General features: G+C 46.0%; 1 protein-coding gene across 17 annotated transcripts in view; it reads right to left on the reverse strand.

The window, feature by feature from the left end:
- Window positions 1–18,400, reverse strand: part of ANK1 (ankyrin 1) — a 218,852-nt gene that overhangs the window by 126,015 nt on the left and 74,437 nt on the right. The window contains exon 1 of one of the 17 annotated variants that reach the window (XM_060653464.3): window positions 10,289–10,410. The exons of the other annotated variants lie outside the window; for them this stretch is intronic. Coding sequence (XP_060509447.2) covers window positions 10,289–10,315 — 27 coding nt within the window. The 5' untranslated portion in view covers window positions 10,316–10,410. Of the gene's footprint in view, window positions 1–10,288; window positions 10,411–18,400 lie in introns of those variants that run through there. 17 annotated transcript variants of the gene reach the window in all.

An 18,400-nucleotide genomic window follows, 5' to 3' on the forward strand; every position in this document is an offset into this window, starting at 1 on the left:
TAAAGGCAGGGCTGGAGCAGAATCCATTTAACCCATCATTCAAAGCAACAACCTTGCCACATTTCCACGTTTCAACACACACACACACACACACACACACACACACACAAGTCAGAGTTCAATGGTCATTCTTTTTTTTGTTTTAACTCCACAGTATTTATTTAGTGCCAGAGACATTGTGAAAGAGAGATAGACCAACTGCTAGATAAGGGTCATGACTTTAAGGGGTGCCAAGGGCAGAGGGAACCGACACATGCAGAGGACAGTGGGCCTTCTCTGGCCCAAAGGAGGGGTGGTGTTTGGATTGGCACAGAGAGATAGGGATGGAGGGGCAGGTCCGGCCTGAGGGGCACACAGTCCTGGTTTGTTGGTGATCCGATTAAAAGCTTGGAGAAGTTGGGCTGGGAAGCTGCAGTCCAACAGGTGATACCGAGTAGCAATTCACACTCATTAGGCCAGGAAAAGAGCAACAATACCTCTGCTTCAGTGTGAGGGGAGGAGCTGCACTGGTCCAAGTCTAGGTCTGAATGTACACACTGCCACTGACCTGAATTTAACCCCCTAGAACCTGAGAGTGGTAGCTAGGAGAGATAGGGAACTTCCTTTTTTTTTTTTTTTTTTTAAGTTTACTTATTTATTTTGAGAGAGAGAGAGAGAGAGAGAGAGAGAGAAAGAGAGACAGCACACGCATGCAAGCAGAGGAGGGGCAGAGAGAGGGGAGAGAGAATCTCAAGCAGGTTCCACACTGATGTGGGGCTCGAACTCACAAAGCATGAGATCATGACCTGAGCCAAAATCAAGAGTCACACTTAATCGACTGAGCCACCCAGGCGCCCCAGGAACTTTCTAATATGTGATACTATATTACCTTCTGAGGGATAGCCAGCAAAATCAACACATAATGCAGAGCACTAGTTAGCTTCAGAAGTCTTGAAAGATTGGGTATCCCTCAAATAAATATTAGAACATGGTTTATCTGATTGCAGTTCAAGTGAAAAAAAAGAGAGAGAGAGACAGACAGAAAGAAGACAAACAATACTGGCTACAGTAACACTCCCACTAATTAACCAGCCCTCCCCCCAACTTGGCACCCTGGCAGAGGCTGCTAATGTATCACACTCTTGCCCATCAGCCTACAAGTGGCTTCAGAATCTTTCTGAATACGGCATTTCAGGCAGCTGCTTCCAATCACTGGTGTGTCGACACAGGCAACGAGACTCATTTTCTATTCCTATGTTGTTTAATGAGCAATTTATAACAAACGTGATGCTCTCGGCTGTGGGGTATGAATGGCTCATCAGGCCTTAACACAGTCTTGATGACCTATTCTTCAAGATCATCCCCCCACACCCCACCCCCAGCTGATTTCTCTGATTGGTGCTTACCAAAATACTGTTATAACTGACTTGCCGGGTAGAATTTCTTAATGGGATGGAGTTCACTGACCAGAGAACGCAAAGAAGAACACAAGAACACCAGAGGACCAGAGACGTCATACCTCCCGTTGTGAAGCTGGCAGGCTGACGTCAACACCAGAGTCCTATGAGTCGGACTGGCATTAAGTCAGTTCCCAAACCCGCCTCTCTGTGCCTCAAAGTCAAGTAACCCGGCCTACAAGCTGAGGACCAGATCCCAAACCACAGGGGCACACATACGAGCAGCCTGTCGACACCCCCAGACAACAACCTTATTTCTTCTCCTGACTGCAACAAGACTCAGTTTCCTTATCTGTAACATGGGTGGTAATTCCTACGTGGCTTCTGTGAGCATTAAATGAGCAGAGGGGTGTAAACAATATAGCAGGGTGATTGGTACACAAAAGCTACTCGATAATGTGAATTGTCTGCCACTCCCCTTAATTAGGATGTCATCAATTCTCACCTGGAGAGCAGCAGTATTTTCCTAATTGGTTTCCACTCCCTGCCACTCCAATGACCCGTCTTCCTGAACCCTGCCACAGAGAGTGTTCTGATCATGATACTTTCCTGCTCAAAACCCTTTGCTGATTCCCCAACATCTGCAGAATAAAATCCAAAGTCTCAGGCTGATGTTCAGAAACTCAGTCTAGCCCCTGCCCACCTTTCATCCTCTTCTCCCACCACCCACCTGTCTCTGAACACCTGGACCACGCGACGCACCTTTCCCAGACACACGTGGTACCTCCACATCTTCCATACTTTTGACCATGCTTTCTCTGCAGCCAGCATCCTCCCAAACCCTGCTTTGTGAAATTCTACGGATTCTTCAAGGCCATTCAAAGTCCTCTCCCTCTACGAAGTTTCCCTGACAACCTCCCTTGTTCAACTGACAAACAGAATTAATTCTTCCCCATTCCAGTATCCACTAATGAGCACTTACCCTTTCCTGTTTCCTACTCTGTAAACTCTATTGACCTGAATTGAAGCTGTGTTGAAGGTAGGAAGTTCTTAGCATGTTGCATTAAGGACCATAGCTGGCCTCCTTGGACCAGCTAGAAATATTCAGAGTTTTTAGCATGTTGCATTAGGGTCCATAGCTGGCCTCCTTGGACCAGCTAGAAAGTGGCAGAATAGGGATTCAAACCTAGGTGGTCTGGCTGTAGAGCCCAAAGGCCTTCAGCACTGCTTGAGTGAGTCCACCTGCACCATGCAGGTTGGTCATTGGGAATACAGATTGGGGGGAGGGGGGAGAAACAGGCACATAAAATAATAATTTCAGTGTGACCAGTCCTTGAGGTGAGAAAGATGTGCACCTGTCAGCATCCACCTACAGAGTGTTAGGGGACAGACAAAAGTTGGGAACCCAGCTGTGACACTTGGACCAGTTAATTTGCTGCTCAGCTTCTGTTTTCTCATCTGGAAAGTGACAATAATAATACCTACTTTGCAGGGTGATTTCAATATCAAATTAAGGGGCACCTGGGTGGCTCAGTCCAACTCTTGATTTCGGTTCAGGTCATGATCTCACGGTTCCCAGGATCAAGCCTCATGTTGAGCCCTCATGCTGCCAGCATGAAGCCTGCTTTAGATTTTCTCTCTCTCTCTCTCTCTATCTCTCTCTCTGCCCCTGCTCTACTCACTAGCAGGTACATGTGCTCTCTCTCTGTCTCTCTCTCTCAAAATGAATAAATAATCTTAAAAATATATATGCGTATCACATTAAGACAAAGTATGTAAAGAAAGTGCTATACTTGGTATATTGTAAAATGATATTATTCTGAGAGAGAAAAGGGACAGGACTCAGGGCCTCTCCCCAAACCCTAAGGCAATGCGACTATGGCATAAAGAAAAAACTCCCTTAAAAGTAAACTCGTGAATCTGTGTTTCTTGAGCAATAAATCCTATAGGAATGCAGAAAGCAGGACATCAACTTAAAAGAGGGAGCCAGTTGGGGCGCCTGGGTGGCGCAGTTGGTTAAGCGTCCGACTTCAGCCAGGTCACGATCTCGCGGTCCGTGAGTTTCAGCCCCGCGTCAGGCTCTGGGCTGATGGCTCGGAGCCTGGAGCCTGTTTCCGATTCTGTGTCTCCCTCTCTCTCTGCCCCTCCCCCGTTCATGCTCTGTCTCTCTCTGTCCCAAAAATAAATAAAAAACGTTGAAAAAAAAATTAAAAAAAAAAAAAAAAAAGAGGGAGCCAGTCGCCCAAAAGAACTAGTGAGATCCAGATCAAACCAGTCTGCAGCAGATGGACCCCGAAGCTGGCCTTACAGTATGCACAGTGACCGCCAGGAGTACCCTCAAGTTACCTTTCCCTTATTGAAATGCTAAAGTTCATGCCCAGGGTGGAGACTTAACATGCTAATGAGACACACATGGACAAGCATGATCTCTAACATACGCCAGTGCCAAGAAACACCCCACCTCTACATGCTTCAACACCATCCTTTCCCCATCTAAGTTTGTTTAAGAAACTCTCCCTGACCTTGCCTCGGGGAGTAGGCCTGAGGACATTTTGTGTCCCTCCCTTGTGCACAGACCCCGATAAAACCTTGTCTGGAACTCTCCTTTGGCCTCTCGTCGATTTCTATTGCTTAGAGAGCTCACCAGCCACGTTTGGCATCAATTCCACACAGTGTTTGAAAAGTCGAGGGGAAAGGCACAGTTTTATCAGCCCTGGCACCAGTTCCAAGAAGCCTGGCCAGCTCCCAGGCTGACCCCATTGTCACCTGGATGGTGCGTGCACGAGAAAGGTATTCACATCTGGCAACTCCATCACCAGTGCCTACGGCCACTTTCAGCCCAACAGCACTCATCAACTCGCACACTCTACATTGTGACGGGCAGCTTGCCTGGATCCAGATCTTGGGATAGACAAATACCTAGGAAGGAATCTTAGGGCCCAGTCACTGTCCTAGGCAAGAGAGTGAGCTTTTTCTTCCTTCATGCCCCCTCCTCCAGCACCTCACCCCTCTCCAGGCCCCTGTTCCATGAGCCTGCCCTCAATCCCACTCCTTGCTGTTGCCTAAATCCTCAACTAATCCCATGAAAATAAGAATTATTCCCCTGCATCTGTACCATTCAAGATCCTATTACAAAGGCTTAAGTGTATGCAATTAATACAAAAGGTGTAGAGCTCAAAACCCCTTTTAAGAGCCTAACGAATAATCTCCAGTGCTGGAACTTCAGGCTTCACTGCAGACCTGGGGTGATGGTGTTAGAAGACAGGGATTCTGCTGGTACCTTCGGGTCATACCACCAGACAGAAACGTTCACCTGCCCCAAGGTGCAGCTTGCAGGTGACACACCCCTAACCCTCCCCTACCCTTGGAGAAAAGGAAAACCACAGGTGCATGACCCCACCTTACCCCATCCCACTGGGAGGAGAGGTGGCTAGAATGGGCAAGAGAGTGGGGCCCAGGAGGCTTTTCCGAGGAGCTGAAATCCGCTCCATTGTCTGCAAATCATCATCACCCTTGATCAATGGCTGGGCCATCAGAGGACAGGACTGGACCAAAGCCAGTTTCTTTTCAGCTTTTACTTGCAATTTCCCAAAGGAAATTGAAACCAGGTGCTCTCTCTTACAAAATAATGCTTCACAATCCACTCCTGGAAAGGGCTGGGTGGTTTTCCGACCGCGATAGTCCTGGGGAGAGTGAGACCGGCTCCCCCCACCCCCATTCCCCGCCTCCTCCGTGTGCTAGTGACAACTGGTGCCTGCAGCTTTCTCAGGAGAGGGCTCGGGTTCCAGCCCCAGGCGGGAGAGTGGGGTTGTTTACTTGTTCTGTTTGTACTAATCTGTCCTTAAGCAAGTCCTCCCTTCTAGCAATCCCTGCTAGACCTGACCTGACCTTCCCTGACCACTTTCCCTTCCCTGACCACTTTCCACTCCAAGCTCATTTCAGCAGCTGGTTGGCCAGGCCCATTAGCTGTGGGACCGCTTCCGCCCTTAACACGCCTTCCTTCCTGTGCCGTGACAGTCAATTCGGGAGATAAATCAGCCTCTACCCAGAGAGCAAGCCGCAGAGGGGTGGTGTGGTCAAGGGTGAGCGGGAGGCAGGGGAGAAAACAATTCTGTTTCTCACTAGATCTCTAATTGGTTGTCACTGCCTGTCAGAAAATGATGACAAACTCCAAATGTGGCCTGAGCAGATTCACACAGGCCTCCGTCCCCACCGGGCCAGTCCCAGGAAGTGGGACGCTTGGCCAGCTGGGGCATTAGGCTGGGGCTGCCGACTTCTCACAGGGCCTGCTGGAGATTTGTTTTCCAAATAAATGACCCAACATATTCCTAACAGTCGATACTCATGGTTTGGACAAGTTCAGCCCCATGTTCAAGGCCATGGTTGATGCCAGGGAAAGTCGGAGATGTGACTCAAACATGACTCAGCTGGGGCTACTCCTCCTCTCCTGGCAGCCCCACTTGTAGGGGATGAGAGGTAAATAAGCGTAAAGAGAGAGAAAATGAGAAGGGCCTTAAGGGAGGTTCCAAGAAAGTGCAAGGAGAGTTCTGAGGAAGGAGAAACGATCTTGTGAATTTTTTTTAAGGTCAATACAGAAACCACTAGGGCAGTGATTTGGGATTGCAGGTTTGTGACCAACCACACTAGTAGGAAGGGCTCAGCTGTGAGGGGTTTTGCAAGTAATTAAATGTAACCAACATTTAATGAGCACCTACTACTTGCCGGGTGCTATGCAACCTGCCGAGGATGCGACAGTGAACAAGACAAATGCAAGGCCCCTCAGGAGAAGCTTAGGAACATCATGTGAAAATTTCCACGTGCAGCCTGTTTGGTGTGCCTGGAGCAATTCTCATGGAGTCAGAGGTAGGAAGCAGAGTGGCAAAGATGGGCAGGCCAGGACAGGAGGGGTCTCATGAAGGAGTCTGGATTCTATCCCAAAAACCACGAAGCCCCTGAAGATTTAAAGCAGGGGAGTGACGCGATGATATTTGCCTTTCTACAAAATCAGCTAGGTTGTGTGTAAAGGGTGGGCCCCGGAAAAATTTTTTTAAAAATTTAAGAAATTAAATTTAAATTTAAAAAAATAAATAAAAACATTTTTTTAAAAAAATGGTGGGTCCTGGAGGGCAAGACCCCCTGGAGGAAGACCATTTGTACTTTTTTTAATTTTTATTTAAAAAAAAAAATTTTTTTTCTTAATGTTTTTATTTATTTTTGAGACAGAGAGAGACAGAGCATGAGCAGGGAAGGGGCAGAGAGAGAGGGAGACACAGAATCGGAAGCAGGCTCCAGGCTCTGAGCCATCAGCACAGAGCCTGATGCGGGGCTCAAACTCACAGACTGTGAGATCATGACCTGAGCTGAAGTCAGACGCTCACCTGACTGAGCCACCCAGGAGCCCCTAATTTTTATTTTTTAAATGTTTATTTATTTATTTTGATAGAGCGTGTGCGGGTGAGCACCAGCGGGGTAGGGGCAGAGAGAGGGGGAGAGAGAGAATCCCAAGCACTGCTAGTGCAGAGCCCGACTCGGGGCTCCATCTCACAAACCGTGAGATCATGACCTGAGCTGAAATCAAGAGTGAGATGCTTAACCAACTGAGTCACCTAGGCGTCCCTCATTCACACTTCTTAAAACTTAGAGCAAATGCAAACTTCCCCCTCTGTGGCTACTCTGCTTTCAACATGCTCACACCCGATAAGCTTTCCTGACAGCTAGTGTTCCAGAACCACCGTCTGCTTTATCCGTGTGGAGGTCCAAAGGAAACAGGGAAGGATCAGCAGCTGTGATTACAAATTACTGTACTGCATATGAATTGTGATTTTATAGAGGCTTCCATTTTCTATTTAATTTTACCCATGGCAATTTTTTTAAGTAAAGAGCATCTGTGGCACTATTTATTTTCTCATTAAATTGGAGAGTGTAAGGGAGAAGGGGATTATCAATACCCAGGTATGGCTATGAAATATATCATGTGTAACTATGTCAACAAGCAGTCCTGTGTATCCCAGAGGAAAAAAGGCTGAGAACAAGTGCACTAGAGGTCAGTGATGACTCCGCTGCCACACTCTAGTTCTGTTTCATAGCCCATTCCTGGGAGTTTGGTTTCAAAGGCGTTAGGAAGTCACAGGTAGGGGAAGAAGTCAAATGATACTGTTTGTCTACCCCCAAGATTGTGTAATGCTTCTTGTCTCAGAGTAAAAATAAGGTCCTTACAATGTATACAAGACCCTAGGTGTTCTGCACCCCTACCCCCTCACTAATCTATCCCTCCTATCACCTCTCTGACCTCACTCCTTCAGAGTGCCCTCCTCCCTCTGCCCCAGCCACACTGGTCTCCTGGTTCTTCCCATGGCACATGCCTGCCTCAGGACCTTTGCATTTACTATTTCCCCCAGAGTTGTGAATGGCTCTCTCTCCCCCACCTCCTTCAATTCTTTGGTCAAGTGGCTTTTTTTTTAAGGACATACAAAAAACAATATTTTTTTATTTTCAAGAATGCTGCTAGCCAAGAGTATCATGTTTGTCAGTGCCCATAACACATTTAACTAGCCATTTTACAAAAGTTTCCCCCCCAAATCATAATGGACAAATACAATCATCAGCAGTTTGACACAAGAAATGCTGGCCACACAAACAGCAGAGGCCTGATTCAAATGTCATCAAACCAACTTGGCCAGCCAGAAAGAAAAAGTGTCCAACTCAATACCATAAGAATCTGACACAGATAACTGCATACCCAAGTATCATGAATTCTCTTGGATTCTACAGGTAATCTGTCTCAACAGTGAGAATGTTAACTCAAAAATCTGTAGCTTCTCATAATCAACAAAGTTTAGTATTTAAGATTCTTGACATCAAACTAGAATCCTTATTAATGGTCATGTGGAATCTAAGTTTGAAACATAACAGCCAAAGTGAACTTCACTGAGACTTTCTCTGAGCACCTTATTTACACAGCAGAATTCCCCAGGCTTCCTATCCCCTTGCATGTTCCTGTCCCATGCACTCCTCATCTTTCAGTAAAGGAGTACTCATTTATTTTGTTTTCAGTCTGTCTCCTTGTGCGGCTGGAATGTAAGCTCCACAAGGCAGGGATTTGTGTCTATTCTGTTCCCTGCTATATTCCCAGTGCTGACAACAGCACCTGACAGAAGCAGGTACTTGATGAATGGTTATTAAATGTTGAACAGACCTTGAGGACAAAGATTTTTGGTTACTTTACCTTTAGGAAGCACCCTATTGTCTTTCTTACTTTCTCTTTTATTTTTTTGGTAACAGCAACAACAACAACCAAAAAAAAAACCCAAAAAACAAAAAAACCCTGCCTTTCTAAATACGCTTCACTTAGATGAAACTCGGAATAAGTCAGCTGATTTTGCAAAGACACTGGCCACATCATTTTGGGGTAAGGGGTGACAACCTGAGTTTAGAAACTAATTGACCACTGAAGTCCAGGGTCCGCTGAGTTTATGTGACCCTGCTTATAAAAACAACCCTCAAGGCTTTTGTTTCCTTTCCTACTGCTTTCACATTCAGCTGCCCAGCCCACCCAGTAGCCAGAAAGAAAATGACACACAAAAAATGTGGCTCTCCCAAGGCTATTTGGTTGGTGAAAGCAGTCATGCTCCCTTTAAACATTTGTTCATAACCCATTCCTTAATCCTGCAAGACGCCGTGCTCGCATTTGGGTCTGAAGACAGTTCCTGCGGCTCATGTGCCACTCACCGTCACCTCCCTAAGCTCTGAGGTCTGTTATGGAACAGCCTCCAAAACTCACTTTGAAACTGTGGTCTAGGGTTGCCCAGTGAAAGGAAAAGACTCAGATGCACTGAACCTGGCTCCTGCTTGCTGCTGGTGAGGCTAAGTGGGAGTCCCCTGGTTCCCCACAGACCCTCCCCTTCCTGGGGAAGGAAATCTATCACCAGGAAGGCAAATTGTAAAGATGCTCAACCACTAAAAACATATTCCCACTTAATATGGTTTTCCCTGTACCCAAAGACTCTTACACAAGTTAGAAGGGGACATGTTCTCCCAGACGATTATACTGGGCTCCCTCTGAGGATGTGGCCTAGGGTCCAACTCTGGCCTCTGAATCCCCCACTAAAACCAACAACCTCACTGTGACACAGGACACGTTAAAGACAGCAGACCTGCCACGCTGTTAGATGGTGATATGTCCTATCACTACAGGGAGAATTGGAGGTGGGGGGGAATAGCTCCCTGTAATGCTCCGTTGCCGTTTAAAGAATATCTATCAGACCCTAGCTCCCAGAACCACTCTGAAGCCTTTTGCCCCTCTTTCTTAGACTTTTCTCCCTCTAGTAAGTTAACAACACAAATCCAAAGTTCAGTGTTTCAAGAACAATAAAGGTGTGACAATGAGGTGACTGGCTTCTGTGCGCACTGAGGAAAACAAGCAAGCCCCTTCCCAAGGAGGGTACCCAACCCCCACCCCCACTTCCCTCAGAGCAGCCCACATTCTCAGGTGCCCCTATTGTCCTTCAGGGCCACCAGCCTGTGAAAACACACCTGAAAGATACACTGCTCAGCAGAGTCAAAGGAAAGCTTCTAGAATCTCAATAGACCAAAGAAGGAATATAATCTGAAGATTATTCTTCCCAACCCCTAATGCGGGCAGAACATAATTCAGAGAACCAGGTAGGTGGAACTCAATTTGACAGCAAATCTCGGGCTGTAAAACATATGAACTGGACTAATTGAGTCAAGCAGAGGCCACCTGACACCATCAGCAACCAAGCAAATGAGTGCTGACGCCCTTACAAAGCCTGGAGCCCAGGGGGTGCCCGTAGATGAGCACACAGACGGCTCTGCTCTCTGGCACCCCCTGGCCGGCTCCTCGCCCTTCCCGAGCACCACTCCTCCCTTTCGAGCTGCGGCTCAGAACTCACTTTGAGGAAGCCTCTCGTTAAGGACATGCCGGTCCCTAACCAGGATCCCTCCGGGGGTCCGTCGCGGTCTGCTGTGGGAACAGCTGGGGCTTCGGGACGCGCCGTGCCTGTGCCGGGCCTGGGCCGTCTGGAGCCAGGTGGCCGCAGAGCGCGGCCCTCCGACGGCCTTATCGGCAGCAGAGGCTCCCTATCGGGCTGCCCCGGAGCTCAGCTCTCGGGCGGAGGGGAGGAGCCCGCCTGGGGCTCGCAGATTACGGCAGCACCCTCGCCGGCTCCCGCTCCCCCACCCTGGGCGCCGGGCCCAGCTCACCAGGCCGCGAGCGGGGCCGGCCAGCCCCTTCCGAAAGGTGCGCCGGAGGGAGGAGGCGAAGGGAGCATCTGCTCGCCACCTCTCCCTCCTCTCCCTCACGGGCCATCCGGCGGGCCGCGGATCCTCCAGAGGCAAGGCCTCCCAGAGGAGGCTCCAGGAGACAAAGACCCCAGGAGGGGGCAGCGTTCCGTGCATGGGCAGAGGACTTTGAGGGAGCCGCTGGCCTTCTGTGCTAACCAGCCCCTGGTGGGCAGGGGCCTGCGGCTGTGGCCCTGTTTTTAACATGCTTTCACTGGACGGCCCCTGTGTTCCTGAATTGCTGATTTGCAGGGAATCTGGGCACAACCTTAATAATATCAGGGCCCAAAATAACAAGGTTCCTGGGAACCAGAGGTGAGTCACCACAAACAGCCGCTTAGAGGGAAGGGGGGCCAAGGCAGCTCCCCACACCACAGCTTCCAAGAGGTGGGGGCTGCCCACAGAGCCGGTGCGGGGCCCATCTCAGGCCAAGCTGCTGCAGGCGACGCTTGGGAAGGCTTCTTTTGCAGCATCCGTCCATCACACAGTGGGATGAGGTGGCATCGTCCCAGAGTGGCTTTATTCGTGAGAACACTGTGCCCTGGAGTAGCAGTTGGTGGCTGGCAGAGGGGACAGATGACCCAAAGGATCGGAGCTGAGCTGTAAGGCCTGGAGAATGGCAGTCTCCCTGGGGCCTGGGAGTGGCTTCACCTAGATGGGGCTGCCATGTATGTGAGATGTATCCTGGTTTTCCTCTCAAAAGCATATTGACACCTCTGTGGTCGTCCTGCCCAGGAAGGCTCACTCTGTCCTCGCTCACATGCCTCTCAGCCTCCCACTAGACTGAGGCTGGTCCAGGTCCCCTGACAGGCAACCATCTGGCTTAGGAGCTTTTCTGCAGATCCAAACGGTCCTGTTGTGAGGGCACAGCTGCCGTGGAAAACGTGACCGAGGGCCACTCCATGACCCTCTGTTTTCCACAGCAGCTGGAAAGCACCCCAGTGCAGGCTGGTCTCCAAGCAGACCAGCACCTGACGTGGTGTGGGGAGGGCAGAGCAGATTCTGGGCCCCATTTTGACTAAAAATAACCACCACAATCATTATAGAACAAGTCCTTACAGATATCTTTTGAAGCATATAATAAGAAACAATGGCTTTTGTTTTTTAAGGAACCCAGAAGCCTAAAAGATGTGAAAGACGCCGGTCATGTTAGGCATGACTTCAACCAACTCTACCACAGGACAAATGGTCTTACTTGCCAACAAATATTGGGCTAGCCTAGTCCACCATGCAGAGTGTTGCCCCGCACCTCACTTAGGTGTAGGAATGGGTTTGGAATCGATCATGTGTGGATTGGTACATTGCACATTCTCAGTAAAGGTTTCTGGAATTAATGCATGGTTGTCACCAGCAGCATGATAAGAGCAAGAAGCCATTTCACCAACCAGAGAAGAGGAAAGACTGTTTTTCTCTTCAGAGTTTCCAGTCCCTGAGGAAAAAAGGCCAGCAAGGAAGCATGGAGTATAACACAATTTAGAAAATGCCCTGTAAGCAGAAACGAATGTCAAATCTTTGGCAAGGGTAGACCGTCAGGCAGGCTTGATGCTTTGTGTGAGGTCCTCGTGTGGTACTTCCTGTGGCAAGACAGTCCCCCACAGGTCCCTGAGCCCTAGACTCCAGCAGCTGAGTGACTCGGGGAGCTGGGGCACCTCAGAATTTAATCCCAGAACCACATGCCCCCCCAGGCAACCCAAGGTTCTTCTCTCGTGGATACATCAAGGCTGGGGGGAAGGCCAGGCACATGTGGGGCAAACTAACAACAGGCTCAAGGGATCAGGACCCGCCACGCCAGCAGCTGGGTCTCAAAGAAGTGGACCCACAACATGCGTGATCCCCCCGAATTCATCCCTGGAGCAGCGTTCCCTGGGTCAGTCAGGCAGGGATGGGTGCTTTTTGTGATATGGGCTGAAGTGACATTGTCACTCCCTTTACAGCAGACTTCTCTCAAGAGCTTTCACAAGCTCTCTGCCATGTAATACCTTTTTCTTTCTTCAGTCTCTCAAAGGGAGCCACAAAGCTGTCCCAGCACGTGATGTGCAAGCCCAGGCTATTTCGAGATTGGGAGGATGCCTTGAAAATTCAGCACCGCCCTCTCTCCCCCGCCCCCGGTCTTTCACAAGCCCCTCTTCTCTTTGTTTGGTTTATATATTTACATACGACTTTATATCCAGTGCTTACTGTGTGGCAGGCACTGTTCCAAGCACTTGACATTCATTTACATAATTCTTACAATTCATTTGTGAAGAATTATTTACTATCAGTAGGCCCAGTTTATAGATGAGGAAACTGAGGCATGGAGCAATCAAAAAACCCACTTAAGAACAGGCAGAGCCAGCTTCCAGCCCAGGCAGTCTGAATGTAGGGTCTGGAGCCCAACTGGGTTATTGTGCTTTAGGATCAACACTTTAATTTTGTTCATGGTTTGCCAATCCATTTTCCTTCATACTAATCAATATTAATATATTTTGTTCATTAATTATCAATTAATTAATTTTTCTTAATACTAATATATTCATTCCATTACTAATAAGTATATACTATAAGAATTCAACAACTGTTAAATGTTGCAAGTACTGTTGTTTTGGTATTTTTTTAATGTTTATTATTTTTTTTAATTTTTTAAAAATGTTTATTTATTCTTGAGACAGAGACAGAGCGTGAACAGGGGAGGGGCAGAGAGAGAGGGAGACACAGAATCTGAAACAGGCTCCAGGCTCTGAGCTGTCAGCACAGAGTCCGACGCAGGGCTCTAACCCACGAACTGTGAGATCATGACCTGAGCCGAAATCGTACGCCCAACCGACTGAGCCACCCAGGCTCCCCTGTAATGTTTATTTTTGAGAGAGAGAGAACGCAAGAGCGGGGCAGGGGCAGAGAGAGACTGAGAAATCCTAAGCAGTCTCTGCGCTGTTAGTGCAAAGCCTGAGGCAGGGCTTGAAAACACGAACCGTGAGCTCACGACCTGAGCCAAACGAAGTAGGATGTTCAACCAACTGAGCGACCCAGGTGTCCTTCTTGTGTTGGAGTTCTATTTTTCAAAGATGATAAATAAGTCAATAGAAAAAGGTTTTAATGGGTTTTTATTATGAAACCAATAAGACATCCTCATTGAAAAACATACAGTCTTTCATCTGGTTCCTTTTATCTCATGTCCCCACCACTCCCCAGACAGTTGTCAACACCATCCCAAACTTTGTGTTCATCAGTCCCTTGCTCCTCTTTCTAGTTTTGCCACCTCTGTATGTATCCTTCTGAACAATGTATTGTTTAATTTTGCATGTTTTCTGACTTTGAATAAGTGGAATTATGGAATAGCTTCTCCAGCTATTTGCATTTCTTATGCAACATGATGTTCCTGAGATTCAGCCAGGAGTGGTTTATAAATTTTCACTGCTGTACAGTATTCCATTGTATGCAAACACCAGGAATTATTTATCCATTTTACTGCTAATGGAATCTGAACTGTCTTCAGCTTTTCTCTATTGAAACATTACCCCACAAGCATCCTTGTAAGAGCTTCGTGCTGCACATGTGCAAGATTTGTCTAGTGCACACATGGGCGGGAGCAGAATCCCTTCCCTGTAATGTACATACATCTTCACTTTTACTGGATAACGCTGAGCTGTTTTTTGAAACTGGCTGCTCAATTTGTACTCCTAATAGCAGGTGGTGCCGTTGCTCCTAAAGTTTGTCGGACTTTTAAACTTTTGTGAAACTGGCAGGTGTAAAATGGTATGGCGTTACAGTTTTAATTTGCATTTCCCTAATTACTAAGGTGGTTGGGCAGCTTTGCACATGTGTATTGGCCACTTATTTTCCTCTTCTGCAAAATTACTGTTAAGCAGCCCTTTGCCCATTTTTCTGTTCTGTTGTTTGTCTTTCTCTTATTGACGTGGAGGAGTTCTTTCTATAGTCTGGATAGGAATCATTTATTAATCACATGCATACAAATATCTTCTCCCAGTGTGTGGCTCATCTTTTTACTTTTTAAAATAGTATCTTTTAATGAACAGAAGTTGTCAATTTTAATGTAGTTAAATATAACAATCATTTCCTTTGTGACTGGTGCTTTTTCTGTCATGTTTAAGAAATCCAACCCTAGGGGCAGCTAAGTGGCTCAGTCATGTTGAGTGTCCGACTTCAGCTCAGGTCACGATCTCACAGTTCGTGAGTTGGAGCCCCGCATCGTGCTCTGCCATCGGCACAGGGCCTGCTTTGGATCTTCTGCCCCCCTCTCTCTCTGCCCCTCCCCTGCTCATGCTCTGTCTCTCAAAAATAAATAAACATTAAAAAAGAGAGAGAGAGAGAGAGAACTCCATCCCGAACCTGAGCTCATAAGCACATTTTCCTGTATTATAAATATTTTATAGTTTTGATTGTTACATTTAGATCTTTCAATCCACATGGCTTATTTTTTTTAAAAAATTTTTTAACATTTACTTATTTTTGAGAGACAGAGAGAGACAGAGCACGAGCAGGGGAGGGGCCGAGAGAGAGGGAGACACAGAATCCGAACCAGACTCCAGGCTCTGAGCTGTCAGCACAGAGCCCCATGCAGGGCTTGAACTCACAAACCATGAGATCATGGCCTGAGCGGAAGTTGGACACTTAACCAACTGAGCCACCCAGGCGTCCCTCACATGGCTTATTTTTGTGCATAATATGAATTAAGAGTTCTATTTTTTCCCTATAGAGCCTTGATTATCCTAGCACCGTTTATTGAATAACCTGTCCTTTCTCCACTGAAGTGCAGCACCATGCACTTCATGCATGTCTCCACGTACACGGACGGGTCTGTTGGGGGCTCTCTCCTATTACCCTCTGGCCTGTGCATCTATCTCATTGCCAGTATCATGCTGTCTTCATTGCTATTGCCTTATCTTAAGTTTAATATTGTTCGTAATAAGTCTTAATGTCATCTTGCTTTAGTCCTCTTTAAGAGTATCAAAGCTGCTCTTGGCCCTTTGCTCTTCTACATACATTTAGGAAAATGCCACACACACACACACACACACACACACACACACACACAAACTCTCTAGGGATTTTGACTCCAACTACATAGAATTTGTTTATCAATGTCAAGAGAAGTGACTTTATGATATTGAATCTTTCAATTCTGTATACTGTGTATCTATATACACATTCACGTCTTTAATGTCTTATAATTTTCTCCATAAAATATCTTTCCCATTTTTTTAGGTTTATTCCCTGGGATCTGGTCATTTTAATGCCGTTAAAAGTGAGATCTCTTATTCTATTTTTATTTTATTATTACAGTGTATAGGAATATTATCAATTTGTATCTTGAACTTGTAACCAGCAGTTTTGTTGAGTTCTTTTATTAGTTCTAATAGTTTCTGTCCATAATTCTCTTTGACTTTTCTCTATAGACAGTTATTATTCATAAATGAGGACATTTTGGTCCCTTTTGCTCTTTTTATACCCCTTATTTTCTTTTCTTGTCTTATTACATTGGGTAAGACATCTAGTACACTGTTGAACAGAAGCAGTGATGGCAGCATATTTATCTAGTCACTGACTTAAATGTGGCTGCTTTCAAAGCTTCACCATTAAGTATGATGATGTGTAGGTTTTTGTGGATACCATTTATTAGTTAAGGAAGGTACTTTCTAGTTCCAGTTTATTAAAAGCTTTTAATCAGGATTGAATGTTGAAATTAAAGTTTTTGTTTTCCTTTTCTGTGAAGGTGTTGCATTGCATTAATAGATTTTTCTAATGCTAAACTATCCTTGTATTCCTGGGTTAAACTCCTCTTGGCCATAATATATTACTTTTAATATAGCACCACTGATTAGAGTTATGACTTTTATATAGGATTTTTGCATTCATAAATCATACTGGTTGTATTAATTTGGTACTGCTGCATGACAAATTACTCCAATCTTTTAGAAATGTAAAATCACACAAATTTCATACTTCACAGCTTCTGGGGGTCAGCAATTCAGGACCAGCTTATCTGAGTCTTTCATGAAATTGCAGTCAACCTGTCAGCTAGGGTTGCGGTCATCTGCTCGCTTCACTGGGACTGCAGACTCCACTTCCACAGTCCTCAGATGGCTCACTCAAATGGCTATTGGCAAAAAGCTTCAATTCCTCATCTCGTGGACCTATCCATAGGGCTACTTACGTGTCTTCATAACATGGCAGCTGGCCTCCCCCAGAGTGATTCAAGAGAGCATGACAGAAGCCACAAGCCTATTGATGATCTAGTCTGGAAGCCATCACACGTCATCACTTCTACCATATTCTATTTCCTAGAAGCAAATCACTAAAATCCAGCCCACACTTGAGGGCATGGGCATTGGTCAAAGGAAGTGGATCAAAGAATTTGTGGACGTATTTTAAAACTATGGCATTGGCCTATTATTTTATTTTCTTATATTGTCTTTGGTTGTCTTACCATCTACACTAAACTCATAAATGAGCTGGGGGTGGGGAGCTTTTCTTTCTTTTGTGTCCTCTGCAATGGTTTGTCTAAGAGAGGCGTTCATTGCTGCCTACAAAATCATCTAGTTCTCATGTCTTTTTCAAAGAGATAGTGACTATCGGGGAGGGAGGTTGCTGATTTGCTGGATTTAATGTTATACATGTATTCAGGCTATAAGCTTGTTAAGAGATCAATATCTGGGGAACATATTCCAGACTAGGAAAACTTTGTTCTCACTCTCTTAAACCTCACACATCTTTATGTACTCAGCACTGGCCTAAAGTGCTGAAAATTCTCACATTCAGGCAAAATGTAAAATAGAGAAGCAACCTCATTCTTTTAAACAAGCACTTCAGGATGAAGAGTTGGGGGAATTGAAAGGTGAAAGAGGTTAAATAATAAGCACTTAGTTAATAAAAGATAACCCAATGGTAGACTCCCACCTATTCTGGTAAATTTAGGATAGTAGCTCTCAAACGTTTTGGTCTTAGGAGTCCTTTACCTCTTAAACATAATTGAGTACCCCACAGAGCTTTTTGTAAATGTGGGCTATGTTTATCAATATTTACTATATTAGAAATTAAAATGGGCAGGCAGCTGGCTGGCTCAGTGGGTAGAATATAGGACTCTTGATCTTAGGATAGTGAATTTGAGCCCCATGTGGGGCATGGAGCCTACTTAAAAAAAAAAAGAACCACTCTTTTGGGGTGCCTGGGTGGCTCAGTGGGTTGAGTGTCTGACTCTGTTTCAGTTCAGGTCGTGATCTCACAGTTCATGGGATCGAGCCCCGTGTCAGACTCTGCACTGTCAGTGCTTGGGATTCTCTCTCCCTCTCTCTCTGCCCCTCCCCTGCCCGCATGTGCATGTGCACTCTCTCTCTCTCTCTCTCTCAAAATAAACATTACAAAGATATATAGATATAAAGATGTTAAAATTGAGAGTTTTAAAAACTAATATTTACTAATTCATTTGGACATAGCATTTCACATAGCCCATTTCACATTAACATAGATAAAATTTTTATGAAAAAAACTACATTTTCCAAAGCAAAACAGAAATTTACTAAGAAGGGGATTATTGCTTTACATTTTTGCAAATCTGTTTAATGCCTACCTTAAGAAAAGACAGCTAAATTCTCATATCTGCTTCTGCATTCAAGGTGTTGCAATATGTTGTTTTGGTTGAGGTACCGGAAGGACCTGGCCTCACTCAGATATGTAGTCAGGGAAGGGCAGGGTGTTTTCACAGTGTTTTCTATTAATCGTGTACATTC

This window comes from Panthera onca, chromosome B1 (genome assembly GCF_046562875.1).
Source record: "Panthera onca isolate mPanOnc1 chromosome B1, mPanOnc1 haplotype 2, whole genome shotgun sequence".
NCBI lineage: Eukaryota > Metazoa > Chordata > Mammalia > Carnivora > Felidae > Panthera > Panthera onca.